This window comes from Ranitomeya variabilis, chromosome 8, assembly GCF_051348905.1.
Source record: "Ranitomeya variabilis isolate aRanVar5 chromosome 8, aRanVar5.hap1, whole genome shotgun sequence".
NCBI lineage: Eukaryota > Metazoa > Chordata > Amphibia > Anura > Dendrobatidae > Ranitomeya > Ranitomeya variabilis.
Genome location: NC_135239.1, coordinates 118,553,255 through 118,575,283, shown reverse-complemented (window position 1 = coordinate 118,575,283; position 22,029 = coordinate 118,553,255). Strand labels below are relative to the sequence as shown.

The 22,029-nt window shown below is 43.3% G+C and overlaps 1 protein-coding gene across 1 annotated transcript; it reads right to left on the bottom strand.

The window, feature by feature from the left end:
• Nucleotides 1-19,668: 19,668 nt before the first annotated feature.
• LOC143788141 (uncharacterized) lies at nt 19,669-20,394 on the bottom strand. Its single transcript, XM_077277549.1, has 3 exons — nt 20,242-20,394; nt 20,090-20,159; nt 19,669-19,884 (listed from the first exon to the last, which is right to left on the bottom strand). Exons 1-3 carry the CDS (start codon nt 20,367-20,369, stop codon nt 19,669-19,671), a joined length of 414 nt encoding a protein of 137 aa, XP_077133664.1. The 5' UTR covers nt 20,370-20,394.
• Between the last annotated feature and the right edge of the window lie 1,635 nt (nt 20,395-22,029).

The following is a 22,029-nucleotide window of genomic DNA, read 5'->3' as shown; positions in this document are numbered from 1 at the left end:
TGCCATTGCTGTGTGTGGCATCTCTCTCTCATTGTGTGGCACTGAAAACACTGTGTAATACATGTCCTTTTTTTTTTTTTTTTTCTAAATTCTCCCTTTTCCCAAAAAAAAATTAGTGGGAGATAAATATTGTCAAGTCTGACTCCGTGCCATTGCTGTGTGTGGCATCTCTCTCTCATTGTGTGGCACTGAAAACACTGTGTAATACTTGTCCTTTTTTTTTTTTTTTTTCTAAATTCTCCCTTTTCCCAAAAAAAAATTAGTGGGAGATAAATATTGTCAAGTCTGACTCCGTGCCATTGCTGTGTGTGGCATCTCTCTCTCATTGTGTGGCACTGAAAACACTGTGTAATACTTGTCCTTTTTTTTTTCTAAATTCTCCCTTTTCCAAAAAAAAATTAGTGGGAGATAAATATTGTCAAGTCTGACTCCGTGCCATTGCTGTGTGTGGCATCTTTCTCTCATTGTGTGGCACTGAAAACACTGTGTAATACTTGTCCTTTTTTTTTTTTTTCTAAATTCTCCCTTTTCCCCAAAAAAAATTAGTGGGAGATAAATATTGTCAAGTCTGACTCCGTGCCATTGCTGTGTGTGGCATCTCTCTCTCATTGTGTGGCACTGAAAACACTGTGTAATACTTGTTCTTTTTTTTTTTTTTTTTCTAAATTCTCCCTTTTCCAAAAAAAAAATTAGTGGGAGATAAATATTGTCAAGTCTGACTCCGTGCCATTGCTGTGTGTGGCATCTCTCTCTCATTGTGTGGCACTGAAAACACTGTGTAATACATGTCCTTTTTTTTTTTTTTTTTCTAAATTCTCCCTTTTCCCAAAAAAAAATTAGTGGGAGATAAATATTGTCAAGTCTGACTCCGTGCCATTGCTGTGTGTGGCATCTCTCTCTCATTGTGTGGCACTGAAAACACTGTGTAATACTTGTCCTTTTTTTTTTTTTTTTTCTAAATTCTCCCTTTTCCCAAAAAAAAATTTGTGGGAGATAAATTCTGTCAAGTCTGACTCCGTGCCATTGCTGTGTGTGGCATCTCTCTCTCATTGTGTGGCACTGAAAACACTGTGTAATACTTGTCCTTTTTTTTTTTTTTTCTAAATTCTCCCTTTTCCCCAAAAAAAATTAGTGGGAGATAAATATTGTCAAGTCTGACTCCGTGCCATTGCTGTGTGTGGCATCTCTCTCTCATTGTGTGGCACTGAAAACACTGTGTAATACTTGTTCTTTTTTTTTTTTTTTTTTCTAAATTCTCCCTTTTCCAAAAAAAAAATTATTGGGAGATAAATATTGGCAAGTCTGCCTCCGTGCCATTGCTGTGTGTGGCATCTCTCTCTCATTGTGTGGCACTGAAAACACTGTGTAATACTTGTTCTTTATTTTTTTTTTTGTTCTAAATTCTCCCTTTTCAAAAAAAAAAATTAGTGGGAGATAAATATTGTCAAGTCTGACTCCGTGCCATTGCTGTGTGTGGCATCTCTCTCTCATTGTGTGGCACCGAAAACACTGTGTAATACTTGGCCATTTTTTTTGGGGGGGTACATTCTCCCTTTTAAAAAAAAAAAAAAATATTGGGAGATAAATATTGTCAAGTCTGACTCCGTGCCATTGCTGTGTGTGGCATCTCTCTCTCATTGTGTGGCACTGAAAACACTGTGTAATACTTGTCCTTTTTTTTTTTTTTCTAAATTCTCCCTTTTCCCCAAAAAAAATTAGTGGGAGATAAATATTGTCAAGTCTGACTCCGTGCCATTGCTGTGTGTGGCATCTCTCTCTCATTGTGTGGCACTGAAAACACTGTGTAATACTTGTTCTTTTTTTTTTTTTTTTTTCTAAATTCTCCCTTTTCCAAAAAAAAATTAGTGGGAGATAAATATTGTCAAGTCTGACTCCGTGCCATTGCTGTGTGTGGCATCTTTCTCTCATTGTGTGGCACTGAAAACACTGTGTAATACTTGTCCTTTTTTTTTTTTTTTCTAAATTCTCCCCTTTCCCCAAAAAAAATTAGTGGGAGATAAATATTGTCAAGTCTGACTCCGTGCCATTGCTGTGTGTGGCATCTTTCTCTCATTGTGTGGCACTGAAAACACTGTGTAATACTTGTCCTTTTTTTTTTTTTTTTTCAAAATTCTCCCTTTTCCCCCAAAAAAATTAGTGGGAGATAAATATTGTCAAGTCTGACTCCGTGCCATTGCTGTGTGTGGCATCTCTCTCATTGTGTGGCACTGAAAACACTGTGTAATACTTGTTCTTTTTTTTTTTTTTTTTTCTAAATTCTCCCTTTTCCAAAAAAAAAATTAGTGGGAGATAAATATTGTCAAGTCTGACTCCGTGCCATTGCTGTGTGTGGCATCTCTCTCTCATTGTGTGGCACTGAAAACACTGTGTAATACATGTCCTTTTTTTATTTTTTTTTCTAAATTCTCCCTTTTCCCCCAAAAAAATTAGTGGGAGATAAATATTGTCAAGTCTGACTCCGTGCCATTGCTGTGTGTGGCATCTCTCTCTCATTGTGTGGCACTGAAAACACTGTGTAATACTTGTCCTTTTTTTTTTTTTTCTAAATTCTCCCTTTTCCCCAAAAAAAATTAGTGGGAGATAAATATTGTCAAGTCTGACTCCGTGCCATTGCTGTGTGTGGCATCTCTCTCTCATTGTGTGGCACTGAAAACACTGTGTAATACTTGTTCTTTATTTTTTTTTTTGTTCTAAATTCTCCCTTTTCCAAAAAAAAAATTAGTGGGAGATAAATATTGTCAAGTCTGACTCCGTGCCATTGCTGTGTGTGGCATCTCTCTCTCATTGTGTGGCACCGAAAACACTGTGTAATACTTGGCCATTTTTTTGGGGGGGGGTACATTCTCCCTTTTAAAAAAAAAAAAAAATATTGGGAGATAAATATTGTCAAGTCTGACTCCGTGCCATTGCTGTGTGTGGCATCTCTCTCTCATTGTGTGGCACTGAAAACACTGTGTAATACTTGTCCTTTTTTTTTTTTTTTTTTCTAAATTCTCCCTTTTCCAAAAAAAAATTAGTGGGAGATAAATATTGTCAAGTCTGACTCCGTGCCATTGCTGTGTGTGGCATCTTTCTCTCATTGTGTGGCACTGAAAACACTGTGTAATACTTGTCCTTTTTTTTTTTTTTCTAAATTCTCCCTTTTCCCCAAAAAAAATTAGTGGGAGATAAATATTGTCAAGTCTGACTCCGTGCCATTGCTGTGTGTGGCATCTTTCTCTCATTGTGTGGCACTGAAAACACTGTGTAATACTTGTCCTTTTTTTTTTTTTTCTAAATTCTCCCTTTTCCCCAAAAAAAATTAGTGGGAGATAAATATTGTCAAGTCTGACTCCGTGCCATTGCTGTGTGTGGCATCTCTCTCTCATTGTGTGGCACTGAAAACACTGTGTAATACTTGTTCTTTTTTTTTTTTTTTTTCTAAATTCTCCCTTTTCCAAAAAAAAAATTAGTGGGAGATAAATATTGTCAAGTCTGACTCCGTGCCATTGCTGTGTGTGGCATCTCTCTCTCATTGTGTGGCACTGAAAACACTGTGTAATACATGTCCTTTTTTTTTTTTTTTTTCTAAATTCTCCCTTTTCCCAAAAAAAAATTAGTGGGAGATAAATATTGTCAAGTCTGACTCCGTGCCATTGCTGTGTGTGGCATCTCTCTCTCATTGTGTGGCACTGAAAACACTGTGTAATACTTGTCCTTTTTTTTTTTTTTTTTCTAAATTCTCCCTTTTCCCAAAAAAAAATTTGTGGGAGATAAATTCTGTCAAGTCTGACTCCGTGCCATTGCTGTGTGTGGCATCTCTCTCTCATTGTGTGGCACTGAAAACACTGTGTAATACTTGTCCTTTTTTTTTTTTTTTCTAAATTCTCCCTTTTCCCCAAAAAAAATTAGTGGGAGATAAATATTGTCAAGTCTGACTCCGTGCCATTGCTGTGTGTGGCATCTCTCTCTCATTGTGTGGCACTGAAAACACTGTGTAATACTTGTTCTTTTTTTTTTTTTTTTTTCTAAATTCTCCCTTTTCCAAAAAAAAAATTATTGGGAGATAAATATTGGCAAGTCTGCCTCCGTGCCATTGCTGTGTGTGGCATCTCTCTCTCATTGTGTGGCACTGAAAACACTGTGTAATACTTGTTCTTTATTTTTTTTTTTGTTCTAAATTCTCCCTTTTCAAAAAAAAAAATTAGTGGGAGATAAATATTGTCAAGTCTGACTCCGTGCCATTGCTGTGTGTGGCATCTCTCTCTCATTGTGTGGCACCGAAAACACTGTGTAATACTTGGCCATTTTTTTTGGGGGGGTACATTCTCCCTTTTAAAAAAAAAAAAAAATATTGGGAGATAAATATTGTCAAGTCTGACTCCGTGCCATTGCTGTGTGTGGCATCTCTCTCTCATTGTGTGGCACTGAAAACACTGTGTAATACTTGTCCTTTTTTTTTTTTTTCTAAATTCTCCCTTTTCCCCAAAAAAAATTAGTGGGAGATAAATATTGTCAAGTCTGACTCCGTGCCATTGCTGTGTGTGGCATCTCTCTCTCATTGTGTGGCACTGAAAACACTGTGTAATACTTGTTCTTTTTTTTTTTTTTTTTTCTAAATTCTCCCTTTTCCAAAAAAAAATTAGTGGGAGATAAATATTGTCAAGTCTGACTCCGTGCCATTGCTGTGTGTGGCATCTTTCTCTCATTGTGTGGCACTGAAAACACTGTGTAATACTTGTCCTTTTTTTTTTTTTTTCTAAATTCTCCCTTTTCCCCAAAAAAAATTAGTGGGAGATAAATATTGTCAAGTCTGACTCCGTGCCATTGCTGTGTGTGGCATCTTTCTCTCATTGTGTGGCACTGAAAACACTGTGTAATACTTGTCCTTTTTTTTTTTTTTTTTCAAAATTCTCCCTTTTCCCCCAAAAAAATTAGTGGGAGATAAATATTGTCAAGTCTGACTCCGTGCCATTGCTGTGTGTGGCATCTCTCTCATTGTGTGGCACTGAAAACACTGTGTAATACTTGTTCTTTTTTTTTTTTTTTTTTCTAAATTCTCCCTTTTCCAAAAAAAAAATTAGTGGGAGATAAATATTGTCAAGTCTGACTCCGTGCCATTGCTGTGTGTGGCATCTCTCTCTCATTGTGTGGCACTGAAAACACTGTGTAATACATGTCCTTTTTTTATTTTTTTTTCTAAATTCTCCCTTTTCCCCCCAAAAAATTAGTGGGAGATAAATATTGTCAAGTCTGACTCCGTGCCATTGCTGTGTGTGGCATCTCTCTCTCATTGTGTGGCACTGAAAACACTGTGTAATACTTGTCCTTTTTTTTTTTTTTCTAAATTCTCCCTTTTCCCCAAAAAAAATTAGTGGGAGATAAATATTGTCAAGTCTGACTCCGTGCCATTGCTGTGTGTGGCATCTCTCTCTCATTGTGTGGCACTGAAAACACTGTGTAATACTTGTTCTTTATTTTTTTTTTTGTTCTAAATTCTCCCTTTTCCAAAAAAAAAATTAGTGGGAGATAAATATTGTCAAGTCTGACTCCGTGCCATTGCTGTGTGTGGCATCTCTCTCTCATTGTGTGGCACCGAAAACACTGTGTAATACTTGGCCATTTTTTTGGGGGGGGTACATTCTCCCTTTTAAAAAAAAAAAAAAATATTGGGAGATAAATATTGTCAAGTCTGACTCCGTGCCATTGTTGTGTGTGGCATCTCTCTCTCATTGTGTGGCACTGAAAACACTGTGTAATACTTGTCCTTTTTTTTTTTTTTTTTTCTAAATTCTCCCTTTTCCAAAAAAAAATTAGTGGGAGATAAATATTGTCAAGTCTGACTCCGTGCCATTGCTGTGTGTGGCATCTTTCTCTCATTGTGTGGCACTGAAAACACTGTGTAATACTTGTCCTTTTTTTTTTTTTTCTAAATTCTCCCTTTTCCCCAAAAAAAATTAGTGGGAGATAAATATTGTCAAGTCTGACTCCGTGCCATTGCTGTGTGTGGCATCTTTCTCTCATTGTGTGGCACTGAAAACACTGTGTAATACTTGTCCTTTTTTTTTTTTTTTTTCAAAATTCTCCCTTTTCCCCCCAAAAAATTAGTGGGAGATAAATATTGTCAAGTCTGACTCCGTGCCATTGCTGTGTGTGGCATCTCTCTCATTGTGTGGCACTGAAAACACTGTGTAATACTTGTTCTTTTTTTTTTTTTTTTTCTAAATTCTCCCTTTTCCAAAAAAAAAATTAGTGGGAGATAAATATTGTCAAGTCTGACTCCGTGCCATTGCTGTGTGTGGCATCTCTCTCTCATTGTGTGGCACTGAAAACACTGTGTAATACTTGTCCTTTTTTTTTTTTTTTTTTCTAAATTCTCCCTTTTCCCCAAAAAAAATTTGTGGGAGATAAATATTGTCAAGTGTGACTCCGTGCCATTGCTGTGTGTGGCATCTCTCTCTCATTGTGTGGCACTGAAAACACTGTGTAATACTTGTCCTTTTTTTTTTTTTTTTCTAAATTCTCCCTTTTCAAAAAAAAAAATTAGTGGGAGATAAATATTGTCAAGTCTGACTCCGTGCCATTGCTGTGTGTGGCATCTCTCTCTCATTGTGTGGCACCGAAAACACTGTGTAATACTTGGCCATTTTTTTGGGGGGGGTACATTCTCCCTTTTAAAAAAAAAAAAAAATATTGGGAGATAAATATTGTCAAGTCTGACTCCGTGCCATTGCTGTGTGTGGCATCTCTCTCTCATTGTGTGGCACTGAAAACACTGTGTAATACTTGTCCTTTTTTTTTTTTTTTTTCTAAATTCTCCCTTTTCCAAAAAAAAATTAGTGGGAGATAAATATTGTCAAGTCTGACTCCGTGCCATTGCTGTGTGTGGCATCTTTCTCTCATTGTGTGGCACTGAAAACACTGTGTAATACTTGTCCTTTTTTTTTTTTTTTCTAAATTCTCCCTTTTCCCCAAAAAAAATTAGTGGGAGATAAATATTGTCAAGTCTGACTCCGTGCCATTGCTGTGTGTGGCATCTTTCTCTCATTGTGTGGCACTGAAAACACTGTGTAATACTTGTCCTTTTTTTTTTTTTTTTTCAAAATTCTCCCTTTTCCCCCCAAAAAATTAGTGGGAGATAAATATTGTCAAGTCTGACTCCGTGCCATTGCTGTGTGTGGCATCTCTCTCATTGTGTGGCACTGAAAACACTGTGTAATACTTGTTCTTTTTTTTTTTTTTTTTTCTAAATTCTCCCTTTTCCAAAAAAAAAATTAGTGGGAGATAAATATTGTCAAGTCTGACTCCGTGCCATTGCTGTGTGTGGCATCTCTCTCTCATTGTGTGGCACTGAAAACACTGTGTAATACATGTCCTTTTTTTATTTTTTTTTCTAAATTCTCCCTTTTCCCCCCAAAAAATTAGTGGGAGATAAATATTGTCAAGTCTGACTCCGTGCCATTGCTGTGTGTGGCATCTCTCTCTCATTGTGTGGCACTGAAAACACTGTGTAATACTTGTCCTTTTTTTTTTTTTCTAAATTCTCCCTTTTCCCCAAAAAAAATTAGTGGGAGATAAATATTGTCAAGTCTGACTCCGTGCCATTGCTGTGTGTGGCATCTCTCTCTCATTGTGTGGCACTGAAAACACTGTGTAATACTTGTCCTTTTTTTTTTTTTTTTTTCTAAATTCTCCCTTTTCCCCAAAAAAAATTTGTGGGAGATAAATATTGTCAAGTGTGACTCCGTGCCATTGCTGTGTGTGGCATCTCTCTCTCATTGTGTGGCACTGAAAACACTGTGTAATACTTGTCCTTTTTTTTTTTTTTTCTAAATTCTCCCTTTTCCAAAAAAAAAATTAGTGGGAGATAAATATTGTCAAGTCTGACTCCGTGCCATTGCTGTGTGTGGCATCTCTCTCTCATTGTGTGGCACTGAAAACAGTGTGTAATACTTGTCCTTTTTTTTTTTTTTTTTTCTAAATTCTCCCTTTTCCCAAAAAAAAATTTGTGGGAGATAAATATTGTCAAGTCTGACTCCGTGCCATTGCTGTGTGTGGCATCTCTCTCTCATTGTGTGGCACTGAAAACACTGTGTAATACTTGTCCTTTTTTTTTTCTAAATTCTCCCTTTTCCAAAAAAAAAATTAGTGGGAGATAAATATTGCCAAGTCTGACTCCGTGCCATTGCTGTGTGTGGCATCTCTCTCTCATTGTGTGGCACCGAAAACACTGTGTAATACTGGGCCTTTTTTTTGGGGGGGGGGGGTAAATTCTCCCAGAAAAAAAAAAAAATTGTGGGGGATTAAGATTGGCATTTCTGCTTGAGTGCTGGGCCTGTGTGTGCCATCTGTCTCAAATTATTGGGCCACAGAAAACCTAGTGTGTAACATTGGGCCTGATTTTCCTTTCAGTGTCAGGCACCTATAAAGGTATATATAAATCCTACAGAAGTTTGAGTTCACCTTATAAGTTGTTTTACAGTAACAAATAGTGTTACTTTGGTTACGTTTTGCAAGCAATGAGGAAGTCTAGTGGAAGAGGTCGTGGCCGTGGGCGGTCATTGTCAGCTGGTAATGATGGTAGTGGTGGTGGAGCATCAGGTGGTCGTGGTAAAAGCAGTACAGCACCTAAGTCTCGAGTTGTTGAGCCAGGTTCCTTGTCTGGCTACACAATGCCTCGAACGCTCTCTTTTCTGGGAGTAGGAAAACCACTTTTGAAGCCGGAGCAGCAGGAACAAGTATTGGCTTTCATTGCTGACTCTGCCTCTAGCTCTTTCGCCTCCTCCTCGGAAAGTGCCAAATGTCAGAGCAGTGCATCGTCAGTGGATGCTCCCGGTCAGGGACAAGTCACTTCCTTGTCTTCTTCACCCAGAACAAGAGAGAAGGATGCGTCAGGAGACACAACGGGTTACTCCATGGAGCTCTTTACACATACCGTTCCTGGGTTAGACAGTGAAACAGTTAACAGGCCATGTCCATTAGAAGTTGAATCGGACATGGAGTGCACAGATGCACAGCCACAGCCAGATTACTATGCTGTTCCTTTGACTCAGACCAGAACATTGCCCTCGCAGTGTACTGAGGCAGAATCAAACCCAGCGGAGACTATGGTGCCCCGTCACGGACGCTATACCACCGGCTTACACGGTGACACAGACGAAATCGCACACGACATAGAAGAGGAGATCATAGATGACCCAGTTGTGGACCCCGATTGGCAGCCATTGGGGGAACAGGGTGCAGGCGGCAGTAGTTCTGAAGCGGAGGAGGAGCCGCAGCAGGCATCAACATCACAACACGTTCCATCTACCGGGCCCGTATCTGGCCAAAAACGCGTGGCAAAACCAAAACCAGTTGGAGGACAGCGTGGCCATCCGGTTAAAGAAGCTCAGTCTGCAATGCCTGAAAAGGTATCCGATAGTAGAAAGAGTGCAGACTGGCATTTTTTTAAACAAGATCCAAATGATCAGCGCAAAGTCATCTGTTAAAAATGTTCAACAACCTTAAGCAGAGGTCAGAATCTTAAAAGTCTAAATACAAGTTGCATGCATAGACATTTATCCACCATGCATTTGCAAGCCTGGACTAACTACCAAACGTCCCTAAAGGTTGCAGCACCCTCGGCCAATGAAGCTAGTCAGCAACGCTACATCCCTTCCCTCCCTGTAAGCCGACCATTTCCCACACCACCTGCAGTATCTGTGCAGCTTTCATCGCGAGGCCAAAGCAGTCAGGGAATCACCAGGTTAGTAGTAGGAAACACTGCATGTAGGGCACCGGCAAGAATACCATCTCCAACCCTCTCTCAGTCACCCATGTCCACCGGCACCACCGCTAGTTCCACGATCTCCAGCTCTCCAGTCCAGCTCACCCTACATGAGACTCTTGTTAGGAAAAGGAAGTACTCATCCTCGCATCCGCGTACACAGGGTTTGAACGCCCACATTGCTAGACTAATCTCATTAGAGATGATGCCCTACCGGTTAGTTGAAAGCGAAGCTTTCAAAGTGCTGATGGACTACGCTGTACCACGCTACGAGCTACCCAGTCGGCACTTCTTTTCTAGAAAAGTCATCCCAGCCCTCCAACAGCATGTTAAAGACCGCATCGTCCATGCACTCAGGCAGTCTGTGACTACAAAGGTGCACCTGACAACAGATGCATGGACCAGTAGGCATGGCCAGGGACGTTACATGTCCATCACGGCACACTGGGTGAATGTGGTGGATGCAGGGTCCACAGGGGACAGCAATATTGGGACAGTTTTGCCTAGTCCACGGTCAAGGAAAGAGTTGGCTGTAGGCGTTCGCCCCCCCTCCTCCTCTTCCTCCTCCTCATGCAGAAGCGAGAGATCGTCCACACACCCCAGTCGCACATCCACCCCATCCGCAGCTGCCACTGTTGCACACCAGGTGTGCCATTATGGGACAGCTAGTGGCAAGTGTCAGCAGGCTGTATTGGCAATGAAGTGTTTGGGCGACAACAGACACACCGCGGAAGTACTGTCCGAGTTCTTGCAGAATGAAACTCAGTCATGGCTGGGCACTGTACATCTTGAGGCAGGCAAGGTTGTGAGTGATAACGGAAGGAATTTCATGGCTGCCATAGCCCTTTCCCAACTGAAACACATTCCTTGCCTGGCTCACACCTTAAACCTGGTGGTGCAGTGCTTCCTGAAAAGTTATCCGGGGTTACCCGACCTGCTCCTCAAAGTGCACAGACATTGCTCGCATATCCGCCGTTCGCCCGTACACTCCAGCCGTATGCAGAACTATCAGCGGTCTTTGAACCTTCCCCAGCATCGCCTAATCATCGACATTTCAACAAGGTGGAACTCCACACTGCACATGCTTCAGAGACTGTGCGAACAGAGGCGTGCTGTTATGTTTTTGTGGGAGGATACACATACACGGGCAGGCAGTTGGATGGCAGACATGGAGTTGTCAGGTGTGCAGTGGTCGAAGCTACAAGACCTGTGTCAAGTCCTTCAGTGTTTTGAGGAATGCACACGGCTGGTTAGTGCAGACAATGCCATAATAAGCATGAGCATCCCCCTAATGCGTCTGCTGATGCAAAGTTTGGCGCACATAAAGGAGCAGGCGTCTGCAGCCGAGGAAGAGGAAAGCCTTGATGACAGTCAGCCATTGTCTGGTCAGGGCCGTGTAGAGGATGCGGTAGCGGGCTAAGAGGAGGAGGAGGACGAGGAGGATGATGGGGATGAGTACTTTTTTAATGAGGAAGCTTCTCCTGGACCAACAGAAATTAGTGGCGTTGCAAGGCCGGGTTCTGCTTTTTAAGGGAGACAAGTGACGTAGATTTGCCTGTAACTGCCCCTCAAACCAGCACAACCGCAGATTTGCCAACAGGAACTTTGGCCCACATGGCGGATTATGCCTTACGTATCCTCAAAAAGGACCCACGCATTACTAAAATGATGAGCGATGACGATTACTGGTTGGCCTGCATCCTTGACCCTCGCTATAAAGGCAAATTGCAAAATATTATGCCACATGAGAACCTCGAACAAATCTTAGCAACCAAACAAGCTACTCTTGTAGACCGTTTGATTCAGGCATTCCCAGCACACAGCGCCGGTGATGGTTCTCACACAAGCTGCAGGGGGCTACATGGCAGAGGTGTTAGGGGTGCACAGATCAGAAGTGGCGTTGGACAGAGGGGTTTTCTGACCAGGTTGTGGAGTGATTTCGCAATGACCGCAGACAGGACAGGTACTGCTGCATCTATTCAAAGTGACAGGAGACAACATTTGTCCAGTAGGGTTACTAACTATTTTTCTTCCCTTATCGATGTTCTCCCTCAACCGTCATTCCCATTTGATTACTGGGCATCAAAATTAGACACCTGGCCTGAATTGGCAGAATATGCGTTGCAGGAGCTTGCTTGCCCAGCAGCTAGTGTGCTATCAGAAAGAGTATTCAGTGCTGCTGGTTCAATATTAACCGAAAAAAGGACTCGTCTGGCTACCCAAAATGTGGATGATCTCACCTTCATTAAAATGAACCACTCCTGGATTTCAAATTATTTTGCCCCACCTTTCCCGGCTGACACCTAGCTTTCCTATAAAAAGGTCTTGCTTGTGGACTGGTCTTACTGAGTGTTCCAATCTGTTAATTTGCAGCAGCTGTTTGTCCAGCATATGACATGTTTACACCTCCCCCAATGGGAAAAATCCCCCCACGGGGCCGTTGTCTCGCCACTTGGCGCAAGCACCCGTTACAGTGCTGATTGTCTGAAGAGGCGGGTGTGCCCGCTTTTGGTCGACGGCATTGCCACTGGGTCCCTCATAGTACAATGTAGTGTCTCTGGCGGTGGTGGTGCGCACCCAACGTCAGACACACCGTTGTAACATGAGGGGCCCTGGGGTGGTACCGCCGGCCACAAGAGAGTTCCCCCCCCCCCCAGCTCAAACTGTGCTGTACCACGTGCAAAATTATCTCGCACAGCTCCACCAATGTTTAGTCTATTCGCTGACATCATTCAATGTCTGGCACTGACAATACCAATTTGTAGACATCTATGATGCTACTTAAAGTAGTCTGGGTCAGTGTCCTATATTGGCACCATTAAATATTTACTGCCAAATTACTATGTCAGAAACTCAGCAGATGAGCCCATCCCTGTACCTAAGTATGCCACCCTTTTTATTTTATTTTTTTTTGTTTGTTTTGCGAGACATTAACATCTATTTATATTTTGGGAGTACTGGGTCAGACACTCCTTGCAATACTCCTCCACTGACCACAATGCTGCCTGGCCTGCCTGTGTATCCATGTAACCGATGTAAAACTGCCATGAGCCTATTGTTTGTTATTTTAGGCCTTTGATAGCCTGTCTGCGGCCCCTACTTGCAATACTCCTCCACTGACCACAATGCTGCCTGGAGTGCCTGCCTGTGTATCCATGTAACCGATGTAAAACTGCCATGACTGCCTACTGTTTGTTATGTTAGGCCTTTGTGAGCCTGTCTGTGGCCCCTACTTGCAATACTCCTCCACTGACCACAATGCTGCCTGGAGTGCCTGCCTGTGTATCCATGTAACCGATGTAAAACTGCCATGACTGCCTACTGTTTGTTATTTTAGGCCTTTGTGAGCCTGTCTGTGGCCCCTACTTGCAATACTCCTCCACTGACCACAATGCTGCCTGGAGTGCCTGCCTGTGTATCCATGTAACCGATGTAAAACTGCCATGACTGCCTACTGTTTGTTATTTTAGGCCTTTGTGAGCCTGTCTGCGTCCCCTACTTGCAATACTCCTCCACTGACCACAATGCTGCCTGGAGTGCCTGCCTGTGTATCTATGTAACCGATGTAAAACTGCCATGACTGCCTACTGTTTGTTATTTTAGGCCTTTGTGAGCCTGTCTGCGGCCCCTACTTGCAATACTCCTCCACTGACCACAATGCTGCCTGGAGTGCCTGCCTGTGTATCCATGTAACCGATGTAAAACTGCCATGACTGCCTACTGTTTGTTATTTTAGGCCTTTGTGAGCCTGTCTGCGGCCCCTACTTGCAATACTCCTCCACTGACCACAATGCTGCCTGCCTGTGTATCCATGTAACCGATATAAAACTGCCATGAGCCTATTGTTTGTTATTTTAGGCCTTTGATAGCCTGTCTGCCGTCCCTACTTGCATTACTCCTCCACTGACCACAATGCTGCCTGCCTGTGTATCCATGTAACCGATGTAAAACTGCCATGACTGCCAACTGTTTGTTATTTTAGGCCTTTGTGAGCCTGTCTGCGGCCCCTACTTGCAATACTCCTCCACTGACCACAACAATGCTGCCCGTGTACCCCTGGAACCTATTTAAAAGTTCATAGAGCCTAGTTATATATTTTATTTACTATTAATAAGGCCATGATGGACTACGCTGTACCACGCTACAAGCTAACCAGTCGACACTTCTTTTGCGAGAAAAGCCATCCCAACCCTCCATCAGCATGTAGAAGACCGCATTGTCCATGCACTCTGGCAATCTATGAGTACAAAGGTGCACCTGACAACAGACACATGGACCTGTAGGCATGGCCACGGAAGATTACGTGTCCATTACGGCGCAATGGGTTAATGTGTTGGATGCATGGTCCACAGGGGACAGCCTAATAAGTCTGTCTGCAGTCCCTAATTCAAATTGTCCTCCACTGGCTAAATCGGAGCTTCCACCTTCTGGCTTTCGGCCTATAGTATCAGAAATTAAACTGCATTTGGCCTTCAACTTTGGTTACGGCCTACTAACGGTGTCTGCCCCTGCCTGGTGTTTGCCCTCAACTGAATAAAGCTGAGCTTCAACCTTCTGGCTCTCATTAAGTGCTGTTATTTTAAAAATTGGTGGTTAGGGCCTACTAACGGTGTCTGCCCCTCCCTGGTGTTTTTCCTCAACTGAATAAAGCTGAGCTTCATCCTTCTGGCTCTCATTAAGTGCTGTGTTTTTAAAAATTGGTGGTTAGGGCCTACTAACGGTGTCTGCCCCTCCCTGGTGTTTTTCCTCAACTGAATAAAGCTGAGCTTCAACCTTCTGGCTTTTGGCCTATAGTATCAGATATTAAACTGCATTTGGCCTTCAACTTTGGTTACGGCCTACTAACGGTGTCTGCCCCTGCCTGGTGTTTGCCCTCAACTGAATAAAGCTGAGCTTCAACCTTCTGGCTCTCATTAAGTGCTGTTATTTTAAAAATTGGTGGTTAGGGCCTACTAACGGTGTCTGCCCCTCCCTGGTGTTTTTCCTCAACTGAATAAAGCTGAGCTTCAACCTTCTGGCTTTTGGCCTATAGTATCAGATATTAAACTGCATTTGGCCTTCAACTTTGGTTACGGCCTACTAACGGTGTCTGCCCCTGCCTGGTGTTTGTCCTCAACTGAATAAAGCTGAGCTTCATCCTTCTGGCTTTCGGCCTATAGTGTCAGATATTAAACTGCATTTGGCCTTCAACTTTGCTTACGGCCTACTAACGGTGTCTGCCCCTCCCTGGTGTTTTTCCTCAACTGAATAAAGCTGAGCTTCATCCTTCTGGCTCTCATTAAGTGCTGTGTTTTTAAAAATTGGTGGTTAGGGCCTACTAACAGTGTCTGCCCCTCCCTGGTTTTTTTCCTCAACTGAATAAAGCTGAGCTTCAACCTTCTGGCTTTCGGCCTATAGTATCAGAAATTAAACTGCATTTGGCCTTCAACTTTGGTTACGGCGCCTACTAACGGTGTCTGCCCCTGCCTGGTGTTTGCCCTCAACTGAATAAAGCTGAGCTTCAACCTTCTGGCTCTCATTAAGTGCTATGTTTTCAAAAATTGGTGGTTAGGGCCTACTAACGGTGTCTGCCCCTGCCTGGTGTTTTTCCTCAACTGAATAAAGCTGAGCTTCATCCTTCTGGCTCTCATTAAGTGCTGTGTTTTTAAAAATTGGTGGTTAGGGCCTACTAACGGTGTCTGCCCCTCCCTGGTTTTTTTCCTCAACTGAATAAAGCTGAGCTTCAACCTTCTGGCTTTCGGCCTATAGTATCAGATATTAAACTGCATTTGGCCTTCAACTTTGCTTACGGCCTACTAACGGTGTCTGCCCCTCCCTGGTGTTTTTCCTCAACTGAATAAAGCTGAGCTTCAACCTTCTGGCTCTCATTAAGTGCTGTGTTTTTAAAAATTGGTGGTTAGGGCCTACTAACGGTGTCTGCCCCTCCCTGGTGTTTTTCCTCAACTGAATAAAGCTGAGCTTCAACCTTCTGGCTCTCATTAAGTGCTGTTATTTTAAAAATTGGTGGTTAGGGCCTACTAACGGTGTCTGCCCCTCCCTGGTGTTTTTCCTCAACTGAATAAAGCTGAGCTTCAACCTTCTGGCTTTGGGCCTATAGTATCAGATATTAAACTGCATTTGGCCTACTAGTGTGGTTGGGCCCTTAATACAGCGTCTGCTGCTCCTGGGTTTGCTACTCCACTGAACAAAGCAATGCCGCCTGTTAAGTCCTGTCCTGTTACCAATTTTGAACTGCATTTAGCCTACTTTATTCTTTGGCCCTATATCTGTTTCCTCCTCATCCTGCCCATTGCCCAGCCACTGCTAGATGAGTCTGCTGGTACATTGACCCAGACCACTACATTCCCCTTGCACTCTACACAGCCAGAATCTGACCCTGCTGTTATACCACCTTACACAGGGACAAAGAGGAAGGTGCAGATGAAAGTGCAGGTTCCTTCATCAGGTGGGGGGGCATACTCGTTGGCGACGTCACTGGCACAGGGCCCCTCAGAGTACGCAAAAGTGTCGCTGCTGGTGGGAGGCGCCCCCGCCGTGCAAACACACCGCTGTACTTTGAGGGGCCCTGTGCCAGTGCCAATGCGAACAAGTGTGCCCCCCTGCTTGCTCAGGATCACAGCACTTGCAACGTTGAAATACTTACCTCTCCCTGCTCCACCGCCATGACGTAGTCCACGTTTCCTGGGCCCACTAAAGCCTTGAACCAGCCCTACCCCCCACAACTTTTGCCAAATGACCCCCAATTTCCTATGCCCAACTATTATTATAAAGTTAATTAAGATTGACAAGCTTCAGAAACAAGAATGGATGTTTTTGGCATTAAAATGGGCACTGTAGGTGTTTTCCTGGCCTCCACTCACTGCCGACTATGCTTCCCCATTGACTTGCATTGGGTTTCGTGTTTCGGTCGATCCCCGACTTTTAGCGATAATCGTCCGACTGCACTCGACTCGACTCTGGACAAAGTCGGGTTTCACAAAACCCGACTCGATCTTAAAAAAATGAAAGTCGCTCAACCCTAGTGATTGGTATCTCTCTGCCAGCGACAACAACTTTGGCAGGGAGCATGCACTGAGAAATCATCATGAGGATATACATAAGCTCAGATTGGACTCCTCTACACCCTCTGAGCTCAGAAGTTTTCCGCCGTTGCGTTTTTCTTTAACAGCAGAGGACAGATATTAATAAAATGACCAGTTTAACCGCAGAAAAAACAGGCTCCCTGCTTCCTGAGTACAGGGATACGATTCTTAACATGTGACACCCCTGCGATTTGCATAAATTCCGTGGGCTCACCTGCAGCAACCTCACGTGAACCTAAACCTTCACCCACAGGCGGCGTCTCATGATTCCCCTGACGCAAACGGCGATCAATGCGGACAACAAGACTCATAGCGGAATCTAGTGAAGCAGGAGTCTCATACATCAGGAGGGCTTTTTTAACCCTATTAGAAACTCCATGAATAAAGTGACTCCGAAATGCTGGCTCATTCCACTGAGTGTCAACCGCCCAGCGGCGAAATTCAGAACAGTAATCCTCTGCCACACGCTCCCCCTGGCAAATAGTGCGTAACTTAGATTCTGCTAGAGCCATTCTGTCTGGATCGTCGTAAATGTGTCCTAGAGCAGAAAATAAACCCTCCACTGAGTTAAATGCAGCAGAATCAGACGGTCACGGCAACGAAAATGCCCATGCTTGGGGATCCCCGCTTAATAATGACAACACCAGGCCCACACGTTGAGCCTCATTACCAGAGGAGATCGGGCGCATACAGAAATACAGTTTGCAAGCTTCACAAAAAGAAACAAATTTACTGCGTTCCCCAGCAAATTTTTCAGGCAAAGGAAACTTGGGCTCATTAACTCCTCCTGTCGCTCCAGCCTGTATATTAGATACTGCTAGTCCCTGTTGCTGCACTGCTCCCCTCAACTCAGTGACCTGTAGGGACAGCGCCTCCAACCGGTGGGTTATGGAAGTCATGGGATCCATGACAAAACACAGAGAAGAAAAAAAAAAAGGAACCCCTTTTTTTTTTTTTTTGTTAGGCCGATTATAATGTCACGGGGATACAAGGAGGGCGAGAGCTAATAACCCGGGCCCCTGCAATTTCCCTCAGACTAGGGAAACCCTGTCTGACCCTCTACCTGAAGTTTACACTGAAGGTGTGCATGTTCAGGCCTCCACCCTCACCCTGATTCCTGATTCAGCCCTAGACTGAACACCATCGCCCACCACCCAGTGAATGCAATAGACCAATACCCACAGTTATAACAAACAAGGATAAAGGAAAATATACACCACGCCGCAGTCAATCAGGAATACACTATAAAGGTGCAGGGCAAAATAAATACAAATATAGGAAGGAGTAAATAAGACAAAGGAAAATACACCACCAGCAACGATTCTCCAACAACCAGCTCTCCACTCCGGACCGAGATAACTACGGATAAGACAGAAGCTATAATCGGCGACGCCCAAAGATCAGGAGAACCATTTAAAGGAAATGGGCATGGCCCAGCTTCCAATCCGAGGATCAGATAAATTAACCCCGGAGCAGCCAGACGAAAACTAGCCGACGCCAATGAGCAAACAGTGGTCAAACGCGGAATTACCGCTGTCTGTCAGACGACCTGGTCTGAACAGTGTCCGACATGACAGAGAATCTGGAATTGCTTGCCTGAGGAGGTGGTGATGGCGAACTCAGTCGAGGGGTTCAAGAGAGGCCTGGATGTCTTCCTGGAGCAGAACAATATTGTATCATACAATTATTAGGTTCTGTAGAAGGACGTAGATCTGGGGATTTATTATGATGGAATATAGGCTGAACTGGATGGACAAATGTCTTTTTTCGGCCTTACTAACTATGTTACTATGCTGTAGTGGTGTCCGGCAGTGCTTGGAATGGAGGTGGCCGTGCAGTGGTATGCAGCAGAGGTCGGCATTGAGGTCAATTGTGACAGTGTAGGCACAGGTGGATATGCCGCCACTGTCTGCTGAAAATACCGACTCTGCTGCATAGCCTGCATGTAAGCAGCATTGCAGGCCTGCATGACACTAAGCTGGAGATCAGGAGTAAGGTGTTCTGACATGCCCTGTTCAATTTGATTAAAAAAAATGATGTGCTGGCCTCTGGAGGTTGGCTTTTACTTGGTTAAGGCTTTTGGTGTCCTCCTGGATATGTGTATTCCTATGGCTAATGGCAGTATCCAGTCGGTCACCCAAAGCCTTGAGTGCATCATGAAAAACCGAGTGCAAAAACTCGGGCATGAGTGACCTGTCTGATGCCCTCTGCCGCTGCTGGGAGGAGCCCAAAAAAAAAAGGGGGCAGAGGCAGGGGACTGGGAAAGGGGAACACCTGATGGAACAGCTTCCTGGTCTCCAGTTAGTGTGGCAGGACCACTTGCTGCAGCGCTGCTGGATGGCTGGGACGGGTCCGTGGCTGTCTGATGAAGGACTGCTCCAGAACCTGGGTCAACAGTGCTGCTCCATGTGCTGTGAAAAAAGAAAAAAAAAATAATACCAAAAACTTACAAAAGGCCAACTCCTGTGGAATAGAAACATACAGATTATGGCAATACAACACAACCTAATACACCGAAAAAATACGTTCTCTGGGCAAGGACCGGTCTTAAAAATGCCAGAATGCGGTGGTATTTATATTTTCGGATCCTTGCTCCAGAACCACTGGGAACACGGCTCTCTTGACGCAGGTCCTTGTTGAAGCGGTCTTCATCAAACGCCAATGTTTTTTGACTTTGTGCACTGTTGAAAAAACAAAAAATAATGGTTAGACAATGGACTTTGGGCTGTGCTCACACAACTGTGTGTGTGATGCGAGAAACTCCTGAGAGTTTCTGTCATCACACACAGTTTAGTGAGCACGTCCAAGGTATCTGCTGCATCACACTGCATTGCAATACTTACAAAATGCATTTCGGACCCGAGTCGGGGCATTGTCCCAGCCATCCCACATCGCTTTGGCCACCTCATTCCATAGCCGCCAGATCGTCACGTTGTCCGAGTGCTGAGGAACCCGGGTGTCCCACAACGGGACTCGCTCATGGACCAGGGAGATGAGGATATCGTTGTCAATGAGGTCCTCATCCTGTTCTGGAACCTAAAAAATAAATAAAGACATTAATGTTGGATACATTAACATAATGAAAAGAAAGAAGACCGAGGCAGAGAAATGGCATGCATAATGAAAGTCAAGATAAAAAAGGAGTCCAGAAGAAAAATGTAAAGAAAGAGGAAATTAAAGAAAGGAAGATTCAAGAATACTAAAGTGAGGATACAGTAAACAGTCAGCCAGGTATACTTACACGCTGCTGCCATGCCACCCGACCGTGAACCCACTGCTCCTGCTCAGCCTCTGCTGCAGTGGAAGAAGTGCTTTAAAAAAAGGAGAAAAAAAATTGTCACATGTGTAGATGTGACAGTGAGTACTTACCGATCTTAGGAGGTGAGTACTCACTTCACTAACATGTTCGGCTTGTGAAGGCCCAGGACGTTGCTCCTCATCAGAAGAAGATGACATTCTGATGCATGCAGAAAGAAATGGCAGAAATTGGGACATGTAGAGAAAATAGAAAATAAAGGCATTGGTTATAGACTAATTGGCTTTAGTCAGAACATTGTTCAGTTTTGTTTCCTCCAAGGTGCTTTTCTCTTTCTGGTCTGGTTCTCTGTCTGCTGAGTAGTGACCTGCAAATGTCCACTCCCTCCCTTTATCACTTTGTATGTGGTGGGTGGCTAATTATTGTCTAGACATGTTTTCCTGTGGTGCAACGCATGCGTTCACAAACGCAAGCAAACGCATGTGCTTGCGGCCGCATGTGTTCACATAGACAGCAATGTGTTTTTTGCCCCATTCCATCCACTAACAACCGCACACGTTTCTAGGTGGCAAACTGACGCCTCTAAAATTACTACATGTAGCGTTTACCGCGCCAAACCGTAGACGACGAAACAACGCATGCGTCGTCAAACGCGGCAAAACGCAACCGATCGCAGACACATGCGTCTCTAATGTTAAATATAGGAATAAACAACGCATGCGGATAATTGTGGAAGAAACGCTGCGGACACAACCGCAAATGTGAAACCGGCCTATAGCAGTCAATACAAGAGAAGATAGTATTCTGCTACTGATTTTTTTACAGTTTTGGGCACCAGTGCTCAGGAAGGATATAATGGAACTAAAGCGAGTACAAAGGAGGGCAACAAAATTAATAAAGGGGATGGGGGAACTACAATAAAAATTAGGATTATTTAGTCTAGAAAAAAGACGACTGAGGGGCGATCTAATAACCATGTATAAGTATATAAGGGGACAATGCAAATATCTCTCCGAGGATGTTTTTACCAAGGAAGGTGACTGTTACAAGGGGGCATTCTCTGCGCCTGGAGGAGAGAAGATTTTTCCTCTCCAACATAGAAGAGGATTCTTTACTGTTAGGGCAGTGAGTATCTGGAATTTGTTGCCTCAGGAGGTGGTGATGGCAAACTCAGTCGAGGGGTTCAAGAGAGCCCTGGATGTCTTCCTGGAGCGTAACAATATTGTATCTTACAATTATTAGCTTCTTAAGAAGAACATAGATCTGGGGATTTATTCTGATGGAATAAAGGCTGAACTGGATGGACCAATGTCTTTTTTTGGCCTTGCTAACTAAGTTACTATGTTACTTTGTGAAAAAAAAAACAACAACTGTGGAATTGCACTTTTTTGTATTTTGGATTTTTTTCCCATTTTCCAGTACATATGTTAAAACCAACGGTATAATTCAAAAGTACAACTTGTCCCGCAATAAACAAGCACTCACATGGCCATACTGACCAAAAAATAAAAAAGTTATGGCTCTGGGAATAAGAGGAGCAAAAAACGAAAACACAAGACACGTTAAGGGGTTAAGGGGTTAAAGATGGTCAAGTACTACCTGACTGACAAAATCAGCGTACTTCATAATTCCTCTGCGACCTTCTGGAAAAGTGTTGGGCCAGTCCGTGCACTGCGATGGGATCATCGCACAAGAAATACGTCCGTCTGTCTACTCACTTATAAGGCAAACTACATTGTAGCTAAAAGCTGGCACGAGATTAGACTTTCTGCCAACCAACAGGCAAGATATATTCCAAATGTATTGGGAATCAAATAGGTACCTGTTACTCAATTTAACTCCATACAACAGAGTACATACAATCAAATATTTGCTAGATTTCTACCTTTATCTCTACCTCATATCAAATCTTTATCTGACACACT

Bases quoted from the DNA above. Each gene is read 5' to 3' on its own strand.
- LOC143788141 (XM_077277549.1), bottom strand. From the start codon at position 20,369: ATGCCTTTATTTTCTATTTTCTCTACATGTCCCAATTTCTGCCATTTC. The intron at 20,160-20,241 runs GTGAGTACTCAC...CTTTTTTTAAAG, and splicing joins AAGCCGAACATGTTAGTGAA to CACTTCTTCCACTGCAGCAG. The intron at 19,885-20,089 runs GTAAGTATACCT...TTTATTTTTTAG, and splicing joins GGGTGGCATGGCAGCAGCGT to GTTCCAGAACAGGATGAGGA.